The sequence below is a fragment of the Prinia subflava genome, chromosome 18, assembly GCF_021018805.1.
Source record: "Prinia subflava isolate CZ2003 ecotype Zambia chromosome 18, Cam_Psub_1.2, whole genome shotgun sequence".
In the NCBI taxonomy this organism is placed as follows: Eukaryota; Metazoa; Chordata; class Aves; order Passeriformes; family Cisticolidae; genus Prinia; species Prinia subflava.
The window spans coordinates 265,063-276,696 of NC_086264.1; the positions used below are offsets into that span (position 1 = coordinate 265,063).

Genomic DNA, 11,634 nt, shown 5'->3' on the forward strand with positions numbered 1-11,634 from the left:
AAATCAGAGTAATGAGTTGTGCAATTATGATTTTTAGGTACATAACTAAAAATAAAAACCAAGAAGTATTTGAATGCATTTCTGTATATATGGGTCAGCTTTCTCCTTGTGAGTCTTCAAAAATAACAAAATAGTGTGTGAGCTACAGAGACAATTGGCTGCTTAAAGCCAATCTTTAAAACTATGAGAGAACCTGATTGAAGTGAGGCAGTGCAGAATGACACTGGCAGGAGCAGTGTCTGGAATGAAGGCCCCAAACACCTGGTGTGTAACACCTTTGGGATTGGGATGGTGTGGAGGCTTCTCCTTGAAGCAGCAAAGTGTTGTATGTGTAAAAATTGAATAACACTTTGTCCTCATCAAGCTCCATAACTAACTGTGCTGTGCTGTCTTCCCCATGTTATGATGTCAACATGGTTTATTCTTTATCCTTAGGATTTTTGACTGTTTGAATGGGATGTACCATCAATAGGGTTGATGTAACCTTATAACTTTTTTAAAAAAGTAAACAGTAGAGCAGCTGATTTTATTGGCTTGAATTTGGCCTAAAGCAAAGATTGAGGCCATTATATTTGCTTGATTGTTGTTTGCTTTGTTGTCCCAGTACAGATAATGATCAGAGAGCAGCCTCGCAGTCAAAGGAACGCTTTTATTGCAAGGTCAGCATTCCAGATTTATAACTAGTTGGGTTTTGTTTTTCTTACAGAGAAGAGCAAGAAGAATCCTCAGCAATTCGAGTTGGTTTTGTCACTTATAACAAGGTCCTTCACTTCTTCAATGTGAAAAGCAGCTTAGCTCAGCCTCAGATGATGGTGGTCACGGATGTGGCAGAAGTTTTTGTTCCATTGCTGGATGGTTTCCTCGTCGACTTTGAGGAATCCCGATCAGTTGTCACCAAGTAAAGTACAATTACACTTGATGAGAGTAGGATGTGAATGCTTACCCTGTGCATTATGCCCTGCAGTCAGATGGGGTTTGGGGCGTATGGGTATCTACTGAAATACTTCAGCAGGCAGCAGAAGCTTCAAACCCTGCGTTTCCTCCTCTGAGGCAAAGAGGAGGCAGTAGCCACGGCCTTGCGGTGCCAGCCTGGGAAGTGTGGGAGGCCAGGTGTGCAGCACCTTTCAGCTGTGCTGCCTCACAACTGGGAGGGGAGCCCGGCTCTGAGCACAGGGTGCTTTCCCTCCTGCAGTGCATGTGATGTGCACCTGGATATGATCTGGGGACTCTGAAGTCCTTACAGCACACCAGAACTACTTAATGGTTAGCTGTTGATTCATTTACTGCATGTTCCTTTTGGTTACAAGCTTTGAAACAATGCATCTCATAGAATTAAAAAATGCACATTTTCTTTTATTCTGGCCGGGATCCTAAGAAATTGAGCAAGGAAAATTTGTATTATTTTTTGCATAATAAATTTTCATGGTAAACATCTTCCTGTGTGAAGACTTGGTGCGTTACAAGGTGTGTTTGGGGATGCCCCTATGCTGACCAGCTGAGACATTGATCCTTTCTCTTTCATAGCTTGTTGGACCAGATTCCAGAGTTGTTTGCAGACACTAATGAGAGTGAGACCATCTTCGCTCCCGTTATCCAGGCTGGCATGGAGGCACTAAAGGTTAGAACATTCCTCTCTGTCAAAGAAGCAGCTTGAAATCAGGTTTCAGTCCCATCACAGTGGGAAACTAGGGGAAAAAGGTTGTTGATTGTTCCGTTATTCTAACAGTACCTTCCAACCACCGTAGTCAGAATAAGAACTGACAAGCATAACATCTGTTCCCAGATGTTCTTACTGAGGGAAACAAGTCCCCAGAGTCTATTCCATGTAGGAGGGATGTTGAGGAGAAGATGAGGAGCAGGAGGCAGTTTCTTGTTCAGCGTGTAAGAGAAATACAGACACGTTTAGTTACCACAGCAGAACGAATCAAGACTCTTGTGTTTGCACAGATACCCAGTCCTTGCACGTGTGAAGGGCAGGAAAGTCAGTATATAATAACATATAATAAAACAGTGATAGTAACATCAGACTTTGCTCTGGTTATTCTCATGCTTCTGCAAAGCCTGTTGTGCAAAACAGAATATTTCTGTCTGTCTGTCTGTCTGTGAGCGAATGGGGCCGAGGCTGGAGGGCTCCGTTTGATGACGAGTTCTCCCAGCTGGGCTGCACTGGCAGGGATCCGCAGGGCAGGGCCGGCGCTCCCATGGCACACTGCCCGTTCAATCACCACCACCCTGCTTCACCACGAGATCTGCAGGGGCAGAGCACAGCCAGTGGTGCTTTAAAATGGTTGATTTATCTGTGAGCTTTGTATGCATAAAACATGGACTTTGAGTACATAAACTTGTCAAAACAAAAATGAACATTTCTCATATCTGTTCTTTATATATTGATTTAATACCTGCTTTCTTGTTAATTATTCATATTATCAGCAGGTATGTGAGCAAAGCACATCTGAATGCTTTTTCCTAATACTTGACTTCTATAGAACAAATTTAAGGGCCATAATCTGAGATTTCCTTTGATGGTAGCTATAAAAGAGAGCTGCCCTTAATTAAACCTTTTATTTAGCTCAGTATTTTTAGGATTTGTAAGGATTTTCACTATGAATTATTCCTCTGCAAATACCTCTGCTCAAGAAAACAGTTCTTGTCTAAAAAAATAAACAGATTGTGTTAAAAATACATATATTTTAGAAACTTTGTCAAACCAGTATCACTAATTCTTGATACATATCAGAGAAAACAGGTATCTGGGAAGTCTTTCAGTTTACAGCAGAAGGCTTCATCAAAGGAATTGAAGAAATTGTCATTGGTGATCAAAAGTAACTGTTCTTGAAATATCAGGGGTGAAATTTCAGTCATTTTAAAAGTCAGGTGCTGCCTTCAGTTGTGTTTCTGCCGTAGCAGAGGCTTTTGGTTTTCCCAGAATGCCACAGCTTATTTTGAAAGGTGGAATGTTTTGTGAACATTTTAAGACCTGGACAAGCAATAGTAGCACTGGTGGTTTGTGTCTGCATCTTGGCAGTGTAGATTTCCATGGGAATCTGCTACAGGGATGGAATTGTCACATTCCAAAAATGTATGGAACACCGGTGTACCTGAACTGAATTTTTCTGTTAAACTGCATTTCCTTTTAATCTGATGCAGTTTGAGTATTTGTATTTTGATGCCTATTGCATAATGGCAGTGTCCAACTGGAAAGTCCCCAAGAGAGGAGCTCCTCCTTTTGCCTCTGGAGGAGGTGCTGTCAGAATGCCTTGGCAGCAAACCTGTGTGCTGGACTGCTGCTCACTGACTGAAAAGCTCCCCTCAAAGTTTGTCTGGGGGCTTATTCTGTCAGGTGCTGAGCCTGGAAATGAATTCTTCACCCCTGAGGGCCTGCAGGAAGTGCCCGCTGTTCCCTGAGCCCCCCAGTGTGTGAATATGGGCTTGTTAACCCTGCAGTAATGAATGTGCCAACGTGGTGTCTTTGAACAGGCTGCAGAATGTGCTGGGAAATTGTTCATCTTCCACTCTTCTCTGCCAACTGCGGAAGCACCAGGGAAGCTGAAAAACAGGGATGACAAAAAACTGCTCAATACAGATAAGGAAAAGGTATTTTCTGCTCTGAGCTAACAGGGGACTGCTGTTACACTGCATTTGTGTCATAGGGCACTGATCTTTTTTCATGTATTTTCTTTGACACAGAAGGGTTTGGTTATACAATGCCTCTGTAGTGATGGGTTCTCCAGGAACACACTGAGGTCTTCCCTGTATCCATGAGCAGGGCAAGCATGTTTTTGATGATAGCCGTGCCTCACTTCACACTTCCACTTCATCCTTTTGTCTTCATCTGGCTCTTTGAGTTGTGATTAATATCTAATACGATGGCACTTGTATTTTTCATTCCTGTGCAGACCCTCTTTCAGCCGCAGGGAAATTATGAGGCCTTAGCCAAGGACTGTGTGGCCAATGGCTGCTGTGTGGATTTGTTCCTGTTCCCAAATCAGTACGTGGATGTGGCCTCCATGGGCCTCGTCACAATGTACACCGGTGGAACGCTCTACAAGTACAGCAATTTCCAGGTGAGTGCTGCGGGTTTCCAGCCTTTCACGTAGTAACAGCTGGGGGATTGCTGCTGCTTTATCTCATTTCAGTGTGTGCTGAGACTTCTAACTGAAGGGCAGAGTGAGTCTGGAAGACCTGGTTATCAACTCAAGGTGATAAAATTCAAACTTAACAATGGCAGGTTTGGATCCTGAAGATGTAATAAGCTGGTTGGTACCCTGAAATTTTGCTGAAAAGTGCAGGACGTCCAGTTAATATCTGGGCCTGGTGATGAGTGGTGGACACTTGCATATACGAGATTCTGGTAACAACAGTCCACATTTGAAATCCTTTTTAGAGGACTCAAGAGCTGTGAACAGACTTGCTGGGGGGATGGGGATCATGGGAGGGGATGTTGGGTCACTGCTGTGCTGCTGCCCTTTGGTGTTGAAGCTCTGAACCTTCTGCTTTGTGTTTGCAGCTCGATGCCGACAGCCCCCAGTTCTTAAGTGACCTCAGGAAGGACATCCAAAAAAAGATGGGATTTGATGCAACAATGAGGGTTCGGACAAGTACAGGTAATAGGACCCATGGGGATGAATTTTAAATAATGTAGTGAGTGCCGTGCAAATCACTTGTAAGATCAGGCTGGTTTAATTTCATTGTGTACCTCTTGAAAATTAATTGAATAGACTGATAAAATCCATGGCTGTGTGTATATATTGTTATTTATATGCATATATATACACACATGCTTCCTGTATATTCCTCCTTATTAACTGATTTTCTAGTCTGGGAAGGGCTTCTGCTCACTGTGCACAGCATGGAATGCAAGGAAGTTGTTCAAAAAGGTGTTGCTGCTGGACACTGACCTGTGCCTTCATTTTCGTACTTAAATGACATTCTTGTGTCTGTCCAGCTGCTGTCATTTGTTCTTAGCTCCAAAGAATTATTAGAGAAAGGACACACCCATGGAGGCTAAGCCAGCAGTGCAGAAGCTCTGGGAGTCCAAGTCACAGCTTTCCCTGTCTCCAGCTCTCACAATGCCATCAGCAGGGACACTTGTTGAGACTCCTGAGACTGTAAAGCCCTGAGGGAAAATGGCTTCTGCTTCAGTAAATGATGTCAATTTAATTTGCCATTTTTTAGTGAAACGCTCTGTTTTAATCTGGCTGCAGGGTTCAGGGCTACAGACTTCTTTGGGGCCATTTACATGAATAACACCACAGATGTGGAGATGGCAGCGGTTGACGGTGACAAAGCAGTGACAGTGGAGTTCAAACATGATGACAAACTGAGTGAAGACACTGGGGCCTTAATTCAGGTAAAAAACTCCTATTCATGTATACCATAAAATGGTGAGCAAGACCTTCTGCAGCCAGAGCAGAGAAGTGATGGTGTAGGAGCGATGGGAACAAGGCACCACTTGCACAGACCCTTGTGCCGTAACACCACTAGTAAAAAGTGTGTTCCCTACCTCTGTGCTGCATGCTCTGTTCTGGGGTACCCAGATCCTTTCTAAACACTCACTCAGACCTCATCAGCTGTTCATTTTTTTCTGTTTCACTGTAAATAAATTTATGTGGAGTAAGAGATTCATTGCTACTTAAATGGCATTTGTTATTGCTGTGGCATTCCTTGTAACCTCTATTCAAGAACAGTTCTCTATTGTTAAACCTCACTTCCCCCTGTACAGACTGTAGGACTTTTTGTGAGGTTAAGATGAATAACTTACTCTGCAATGTCTACAATGTCCTAAGCACCACAGGCGTGCTGGTGCTGCCCTGCCAGCAGCACAGCCGGGCTGCAGTGGCTGCAGAGGTGTCCGTGTCCCCTGTCCTGGTGCGCTGGTCCCGTGGTGACTGCGCCTCTCCGTTGCAGTGCGCGGTGCTGTACACGTCCCTGAGCGGGCAGAGGAGAATCCGCATCCACAACCTGGGCCTGAACTGCAGCTCCCAGTTAGCTGATGTCTACAGGGCTTGTGAGACCGACGCGCTCATCAACTTCTTTGCCAAGTCAGGTACGGCTGCAACAGTCCGCCTTGGTTTCCTTTCTTATTCTGGCATGGATGAAGGGGAAGGAAGGGGGGCTGAATTGATTACCTGGTGGGAAATCATTTTTTATAACTTGCTGCTCCACACCTGAGCAATTCCTGAAGTATTATGAAAATGAAAAGACAAACAATAACCTATTTTAGACAAACTGCCTTAAAAGTAATACTCATGTGTAGGTAATGCACAGAACTGGGCAGGCACAGTAAGTGGCAATGGACATCCTACTGCAGTGTTGGGGGTTTGGTGGGGTTTTTGGGTGCTTGTAGAAGAGACTGAAAAGCAGCCTCAGCCCTCAGGTCCATAAAATCAGAAAAGCAGACAAAGGTACTTTGAGAGAGTGTCTTTTTTAACCCACACTTTTATCCTGTGCTTGTAGCTTTTAAAGCCATTCTGACCCAGCCCCTGAAGACCGTCAGGGACATCCTGATGAATCAGACTGCTCACATGCTGGCCTGCTACAAGAAGAACTGTGCCAGCCCAGCAGCTGTCAGCCAGGTAAAAACCACACCCAGTCCTACCCACCCAGGCTTTGCCACAAGTGCACAACCACCCTGCAACATCAGCACAGCCAGAAAGCAAAATTTCAGAACAGACTTGTTCTTTTCTTTCAAATGCAGTTAATGACAGGTGGGATTCAGTGGTGGCACTTAGAGCACACAGAAACTGTTGTTGTGGAACAAAAGGCAATGCCATTGATGAAACTGATGCCTATACTCACACAAAGGAGCTCAGCCAGCCTTTTCTTCCTGCTGGAATGATGCACTGACTCAAAAAGCTTTCATTTTTAATTGTTACGTTGTTAGAGATGGTTGTAGTATTCTAATTTTTGACTAAGCAGAGTGACTGATTTGTTTCCATTTAATTTATTCAGTCACATCTTAGTGATTCAACTCAAAGAAAGCCTTGGGCTTTTCCATCCCAGAGGTGCTGCCAGTAACCACAAGCCTGGGCAGTGAATTGTTCATTGTTGGTGAGGACCAAATATGTTAAACAAAGCCAGAGCCACTTATTGTGGACCACTGTTTCTCCTTAATTCTTCAGAGAGTGCCCCAAAAATTCACAGGGTCACAGGGAGATGACAGCAGCCAAGACAGCGACTACAGCTTATAGAGCAAATAATTTCTGTTGGATTCTTATTTAAGGTGTTTTTTTCTCAGCTGATCCTGCCAGACACGATGAAGGTGCTGCCCGTGTACATGAACTGCCTGCTGAAGAGCTGGGTGCTGGCCGGCAGGCCCGAAATCCCAACGGACGAGAGAGCCTTCCACCGGCAGCTGGTCATGGCCATGGGGGTGGCTGACACACAGCTCTTCTTCTACCCCCTGCTGCTGCCAATTGTGAGTCAGCAGCGCATCCTTCACTTTCATTCCTAACCCCTACTGGGAAGGACCCACTAAGGTGTAGCAGGCCTTTCAGCAGGTACTTTCCAAGTCAGTTCCACGCTCTCGTGTGTTCTGCCCACAGCATGGCCTGGACCCGGCGAGCGGCGCGGTGCCGGGCGCCGTGCGCTGCTCCGAGGAGCGGCTCTCCGAGGGAGGCGCCTTCCTGCTGGCCAGCGGGCTGAGCGTGTTCCTGTGGCTGGGAGCCAGCGCGGCCCCCGAGCTCATCCAGGGGCTCTTCAACGTCCCGTCCTTCGCGCACATCAGCACCGAGGCCGTGAGTACATGGCACTGAGAGCTGAGCCTTTAGCAAGACCAGATGCCAGTCAGAGAAACAAGTGAGGTCTTTTTCATCCTTCAGCCTTAAAAGCAAGAGCAGGTGACCAGCAGAAGATCTTTAGGCACCAGAATTGCTTTAAGTTAATAAAACGCAACGCTTTGACGCTCTGCACGCTAAGAGGACAGAAGCTTTCACAGCTTTTTTAATCTGAAACTTCGCTGCAGATATTAAAGTCCTTTCAACTGTGTATTACTAAAACTGGAACAAAACACTTTGCAGTGGTTAAGTTTTCCTGATGATGCATTTTCATATAGGGACTATTTTAAACTGAAAAACGAGTCCTCAAGATGAGATCTTTTAGTGAAAGAAGTGGAGTTTCCTGGTTAAGTATGAAATCCACCGTACCTTGTAACATAACTGTCAGCTGCTAGTCTTGGTTAGGGAGGTGACTGGAGTATAACAACCTGCTTTCCTTCTGACAGACATCCCTGCCTGACCTGGACAATCCATTTTCTAAGAAACTGAAGCATATCCTGGAGCAAATCCAGAGCCAAAAGCCCCACACTATGAAGGTAACTGCTTTCTGTCTCAACTCATTCCTCACACTTGTTCAGAGGAACACTCTAGGCTTTGCCAAAACTTACCAGTGGCTGTAAGATTTTTTAGGTATCGAGAGTCTTCCTGCATGTGGGTGAGTTCTAGATTGATTTGTAAGCACAGGCATCTGAAATGTGCTAATTCCCAATCAAAACTGATTTTCAAAGGTAGTCAAGTTTAAAAGATAACCATTTTATTCTGCACTCCTCAATTCACATTAGTCTCTCCAGCTTCTGCAGTGTGGAGATTTATTAGTTTTGGGGGTTTTCCCTACCTTAAGAGCATCCACTAAGAGCCACAGGAGAACTGTGCTGCCATCTAGTCTGACTGCATCCTAAAACTATCTGTGTGTGTCTCTTACCTTTGCAGCTGACGGTAGTGAAGCAACGGGAGCAGCCAGAGATGCTCTTCCGCCAGTTTCTAGTAGAAGACAAGAATATTTATGGAGGAGCCTCGTACGTGGATTTCCTCGTGTGCATTCACAAAGAGATCAGCCAGTTACTCAGTTAAGGCAACTCAAGTAAAATGTTCAGTTCCTTTCTGCCTTTGCAGGAGGGACAGTTTTGGGTGCCTGAAGGCTGGCGCACAGCTCCACCAGACCCCGGCCTTCTGCTGTGCTTTACTGACCCTGTTCCGTGCTCTTTTTGTACATTCATTTGATCCCACCTCTCCCTGAGTATTCTGCTTACTTCTTAAGCTTTAGAATAGGAAGTTCTGCACTCAGGAATTAATCTTCTGGGAGTCCTGACTCTTTCTCTACATTAATTGCCAGATTTCAGACTGCCAATGCTTAAGAGCATATATGGTATACATTTCTTAAAAGACATTTTAGAAAACTCTCAATTATTCCTTTTGCTAAGGAATTATTTTTTTGGTAAGTTGTACCAGAGCTGGGAAAGATGATCAGAATCTGTACAGAGGAGGGAAAAAGACAAAACACTTATTTTACTAAGTGAGGATGTAGAGTTGAATCAGAGTGGCAGTAAACATGTAGTTCAGTGTGAAGGATTTCAAAGTCCTCCCTGTGAAGCAAATCTTGGAAGTAAATCCCTTTTTTCCTGGAGGGGACAAGTGTTACTGTCTGCAGTAGTACGCAGAGCTTTAGGGACTCCTCCACAGCCAGGATTATCCAGGAGACAGAAATGCCTCACTTTTGTAACTGGACTTGAGTAAGTGTAACAACAACAGGGATCACAGGAAGACCAGTAATCAAACAATCCTTTTGCCCTCTTTGGCAGATGATTTCACACTATTACGGTACAGTTCTGTCCACTTGGGGGCAGCAATTAGCTCAGCATACTATTTAATTACATTTTCAAAATTGCACAGGTTAGGCCTTATTTAGTACATTTACTAACTGGAATATTCCCAACACAACTCAGAAAGACCTGTCCCTCAAAATTTCAGTGGCAGATCAACTGTGAGACAGTTGACACATTAACCAAAGGTTATTTGTGGTGCTATAAAGCCTTTTGTTTAATTCCAGTTCTACTACAGTGACTTCCTCTCCCATGACTGATTTAATCAATGGTCACTGCTTTGAAAAACAAGTCTTGGCTAATACCAATATTGAAGGTAGAATTTGGAAAGCCAGAGCCTTTGGAGCAGCTGTTTACCTCAGATACTTTACCAATCTCTGTCTCTTTAGGACCAATACCTCTGAACAAGAGGTTTGAACTTTGCCAAACTTGAAAAGCTATTACTAAAAAAATTAGTGTTTCAAAGAAAGCCAAAAACACTCAAAAGTAAGGTTAAGCTTTAGTAAAGAAAAAAGTGCCTTTAAACATGTTAGTGATGCTACATATATTAATTATTTAATATCTACAATAAGCAGTCAAAATGCATAGTTTTTTGGTTTGACAGCTGATTTATACAGTCCTATTCTTGTCACTGACCAAGAGCTCTTGAAGTAAGTGACTGTATTAAAAAAGTCTTTGGCCTGAATTCAGCTGCCAAGACAAGCACTTTTTAGCTGTAGACATTACCCTGTAAAAAGTATTTGTTGCCATTTCATTTGTAAAATGACACCAGCAACATTTGTGTAAAGAAATAAGCAAATATTAAATGTAATCTGTGCGTGTGTTTATTCTTTCCTACATCCCAAGTTCTCCAAGGTTTTATGGCTGTGGCATCCAGCGGTGAGGGCACTTTGTCACCTTCTCCTCTCGGGACAGGCAGTTCCCGTGGCCGCAGCATTTCCGGGGTGTTCCTGCTGTTGTCACCACCCGTGGCTGTGGTGGCAAGAGATGATCCAAGTGAGGGCAGTGTCCCAGAGAGGGGCTGTTCAGAACCAGCTCATGCAAGCCAAAGCTGTTGATGCTGGCACAGCTGCTGCCACAGAGTTGTGGCCTGCCTGGGCAGAAAACAGCACACGGTGACAGCAGCCATGGCAGTGACAAGTGTCACACACACACACACGTGCAGTGCTTGGCTTCACCATAAACTGCAGGACTGAAGTATTGAACTCAGATTTACAGTCATTAGGCCGCCTTCTCCTTTGTCATTGCTGCAGTGATTATACTCAGAATTGCTTTGTTTCATAGAACTTGCCCACTGCTTGCTTTTCAGGCTGTGAAAATGACCCTGTTTTGACAAGGATTAGTGCAGCTCTCTTCCACATTAATTTAACAGTGACCCCTTTACACAGCCATTTCCATTAAAGCAGTAAAGTTGCAACAAACTTAATTTTGCAAGGAAAAACACCTTTTCTACTATATATATAGAAAGACTGGGTTCATTCAGCTATCACTTTCAGATTACTCAATGTATCTGTATAAAGCAACAGGACTTGGAGATTTTTTTCAATGTAATGGGCTTTAAATGTTCATGTATGCTTTTTCTGATTGCTCTCTGGTTATTAAAATGTATAGTAGGGCATAGAAAATGAGCTGACAATTCAGTTACCTTCCATGATCACCTCCAACCTGCTCACTGGTTTGGAGCCTGAAAAAAGCATTTGGCACCTATGAACACACACAAGGAACTGGTGCTGGGGAAGAACCTCAACCCCTGAGAGCACTGACTGCCAACCTGCACAGCACACCCATCATTCCTGTGACCAGCCCCAGCTGATGGCTGATTTACACAGTCTGAACTTCCCTCCAAAGCCATCCTGAGTACCTTCACTGAATGCACAGGCTGCAAGATAAGGCAAGGACTCTAAGCCTCCTCCAGAAGGAAAGACATGACAAGATCGAGACAGGCACCCCAAGTCAGACTGGAGGCATTATGCATTTAATAGAAGTGGAAAGGAAGTAACTCATCAGGCTTTTTATCTTCCAGGAGAGCATGCTTAAAT

The 11,634-nt window shown here is 44.2% G+C and overlaps 1 protein-coding gene across 3 annotated transcripts in view; it reads left to right on the forward strand.

Moving 5' to 3' along the window:
* Positions 1 to 10,406, forward strand: part of SEC24D (SEC24 homolog D, COPII coat complex component) — a 42,328-nt gene extending 31,922 nt beyond the window's left edge. For all 3 annotated transcript variants that reach the window (XM_063415393.1, XM_063415391.1, XM_063415392.1), the window contains exons 12-23: positions 707 to 898; positions 1,525 to 1,618; positions 3,478 to 3,594; positions 3,897 to 4,064; positions 4,508 to 4,604; positions 5,205 to 5,350; positions 5,908 to 6,046; positions 6,457 to 6,575; positions 7,238 to 7,417; positions 7,545 to 7,736; positions 8,222 to 8,311; positions 8,706 to 10,406. In XM_063415393.1, the coding sequence (XP_063271463.1) occupies positions 707 to 898; positions 1,525 to 1,618; positions 3,478 to 3,594; positions 3,897 to 4,064; positions 4,508 to 4,604; positions 5,205 to 5,350; positions 5,908 to 6,046; positions 6,457 to 6,575; positions 7,238 to 7,417; positions 7,545 to 7,736; positions 8,222 to 8,311; positions 8,706 to 8,846 (1,675 nt within the window). In that variant the 3' untranslated portion in view covers positions 8,847 to 10,406. The remainder of the gene's footprint in view (positions 1 to 706; positions 899 to 1,524; positions 1,619 to 3,477; positions 3,595 to 3,896; positions 4,065 to 4,507; positions 4,605 to 5,204; positions 5,351 to 5,907; positions 6,047 to 6,456; positions 6,576 to 7,237; positions 7,418 to 7,544; positions 7,737 to 8,221; positions 8,312 to 8,705) is intronic.
* The last annotated feature ends 1,228 nt before the right edge of the window (positions 10,407 to 11,634 follow it).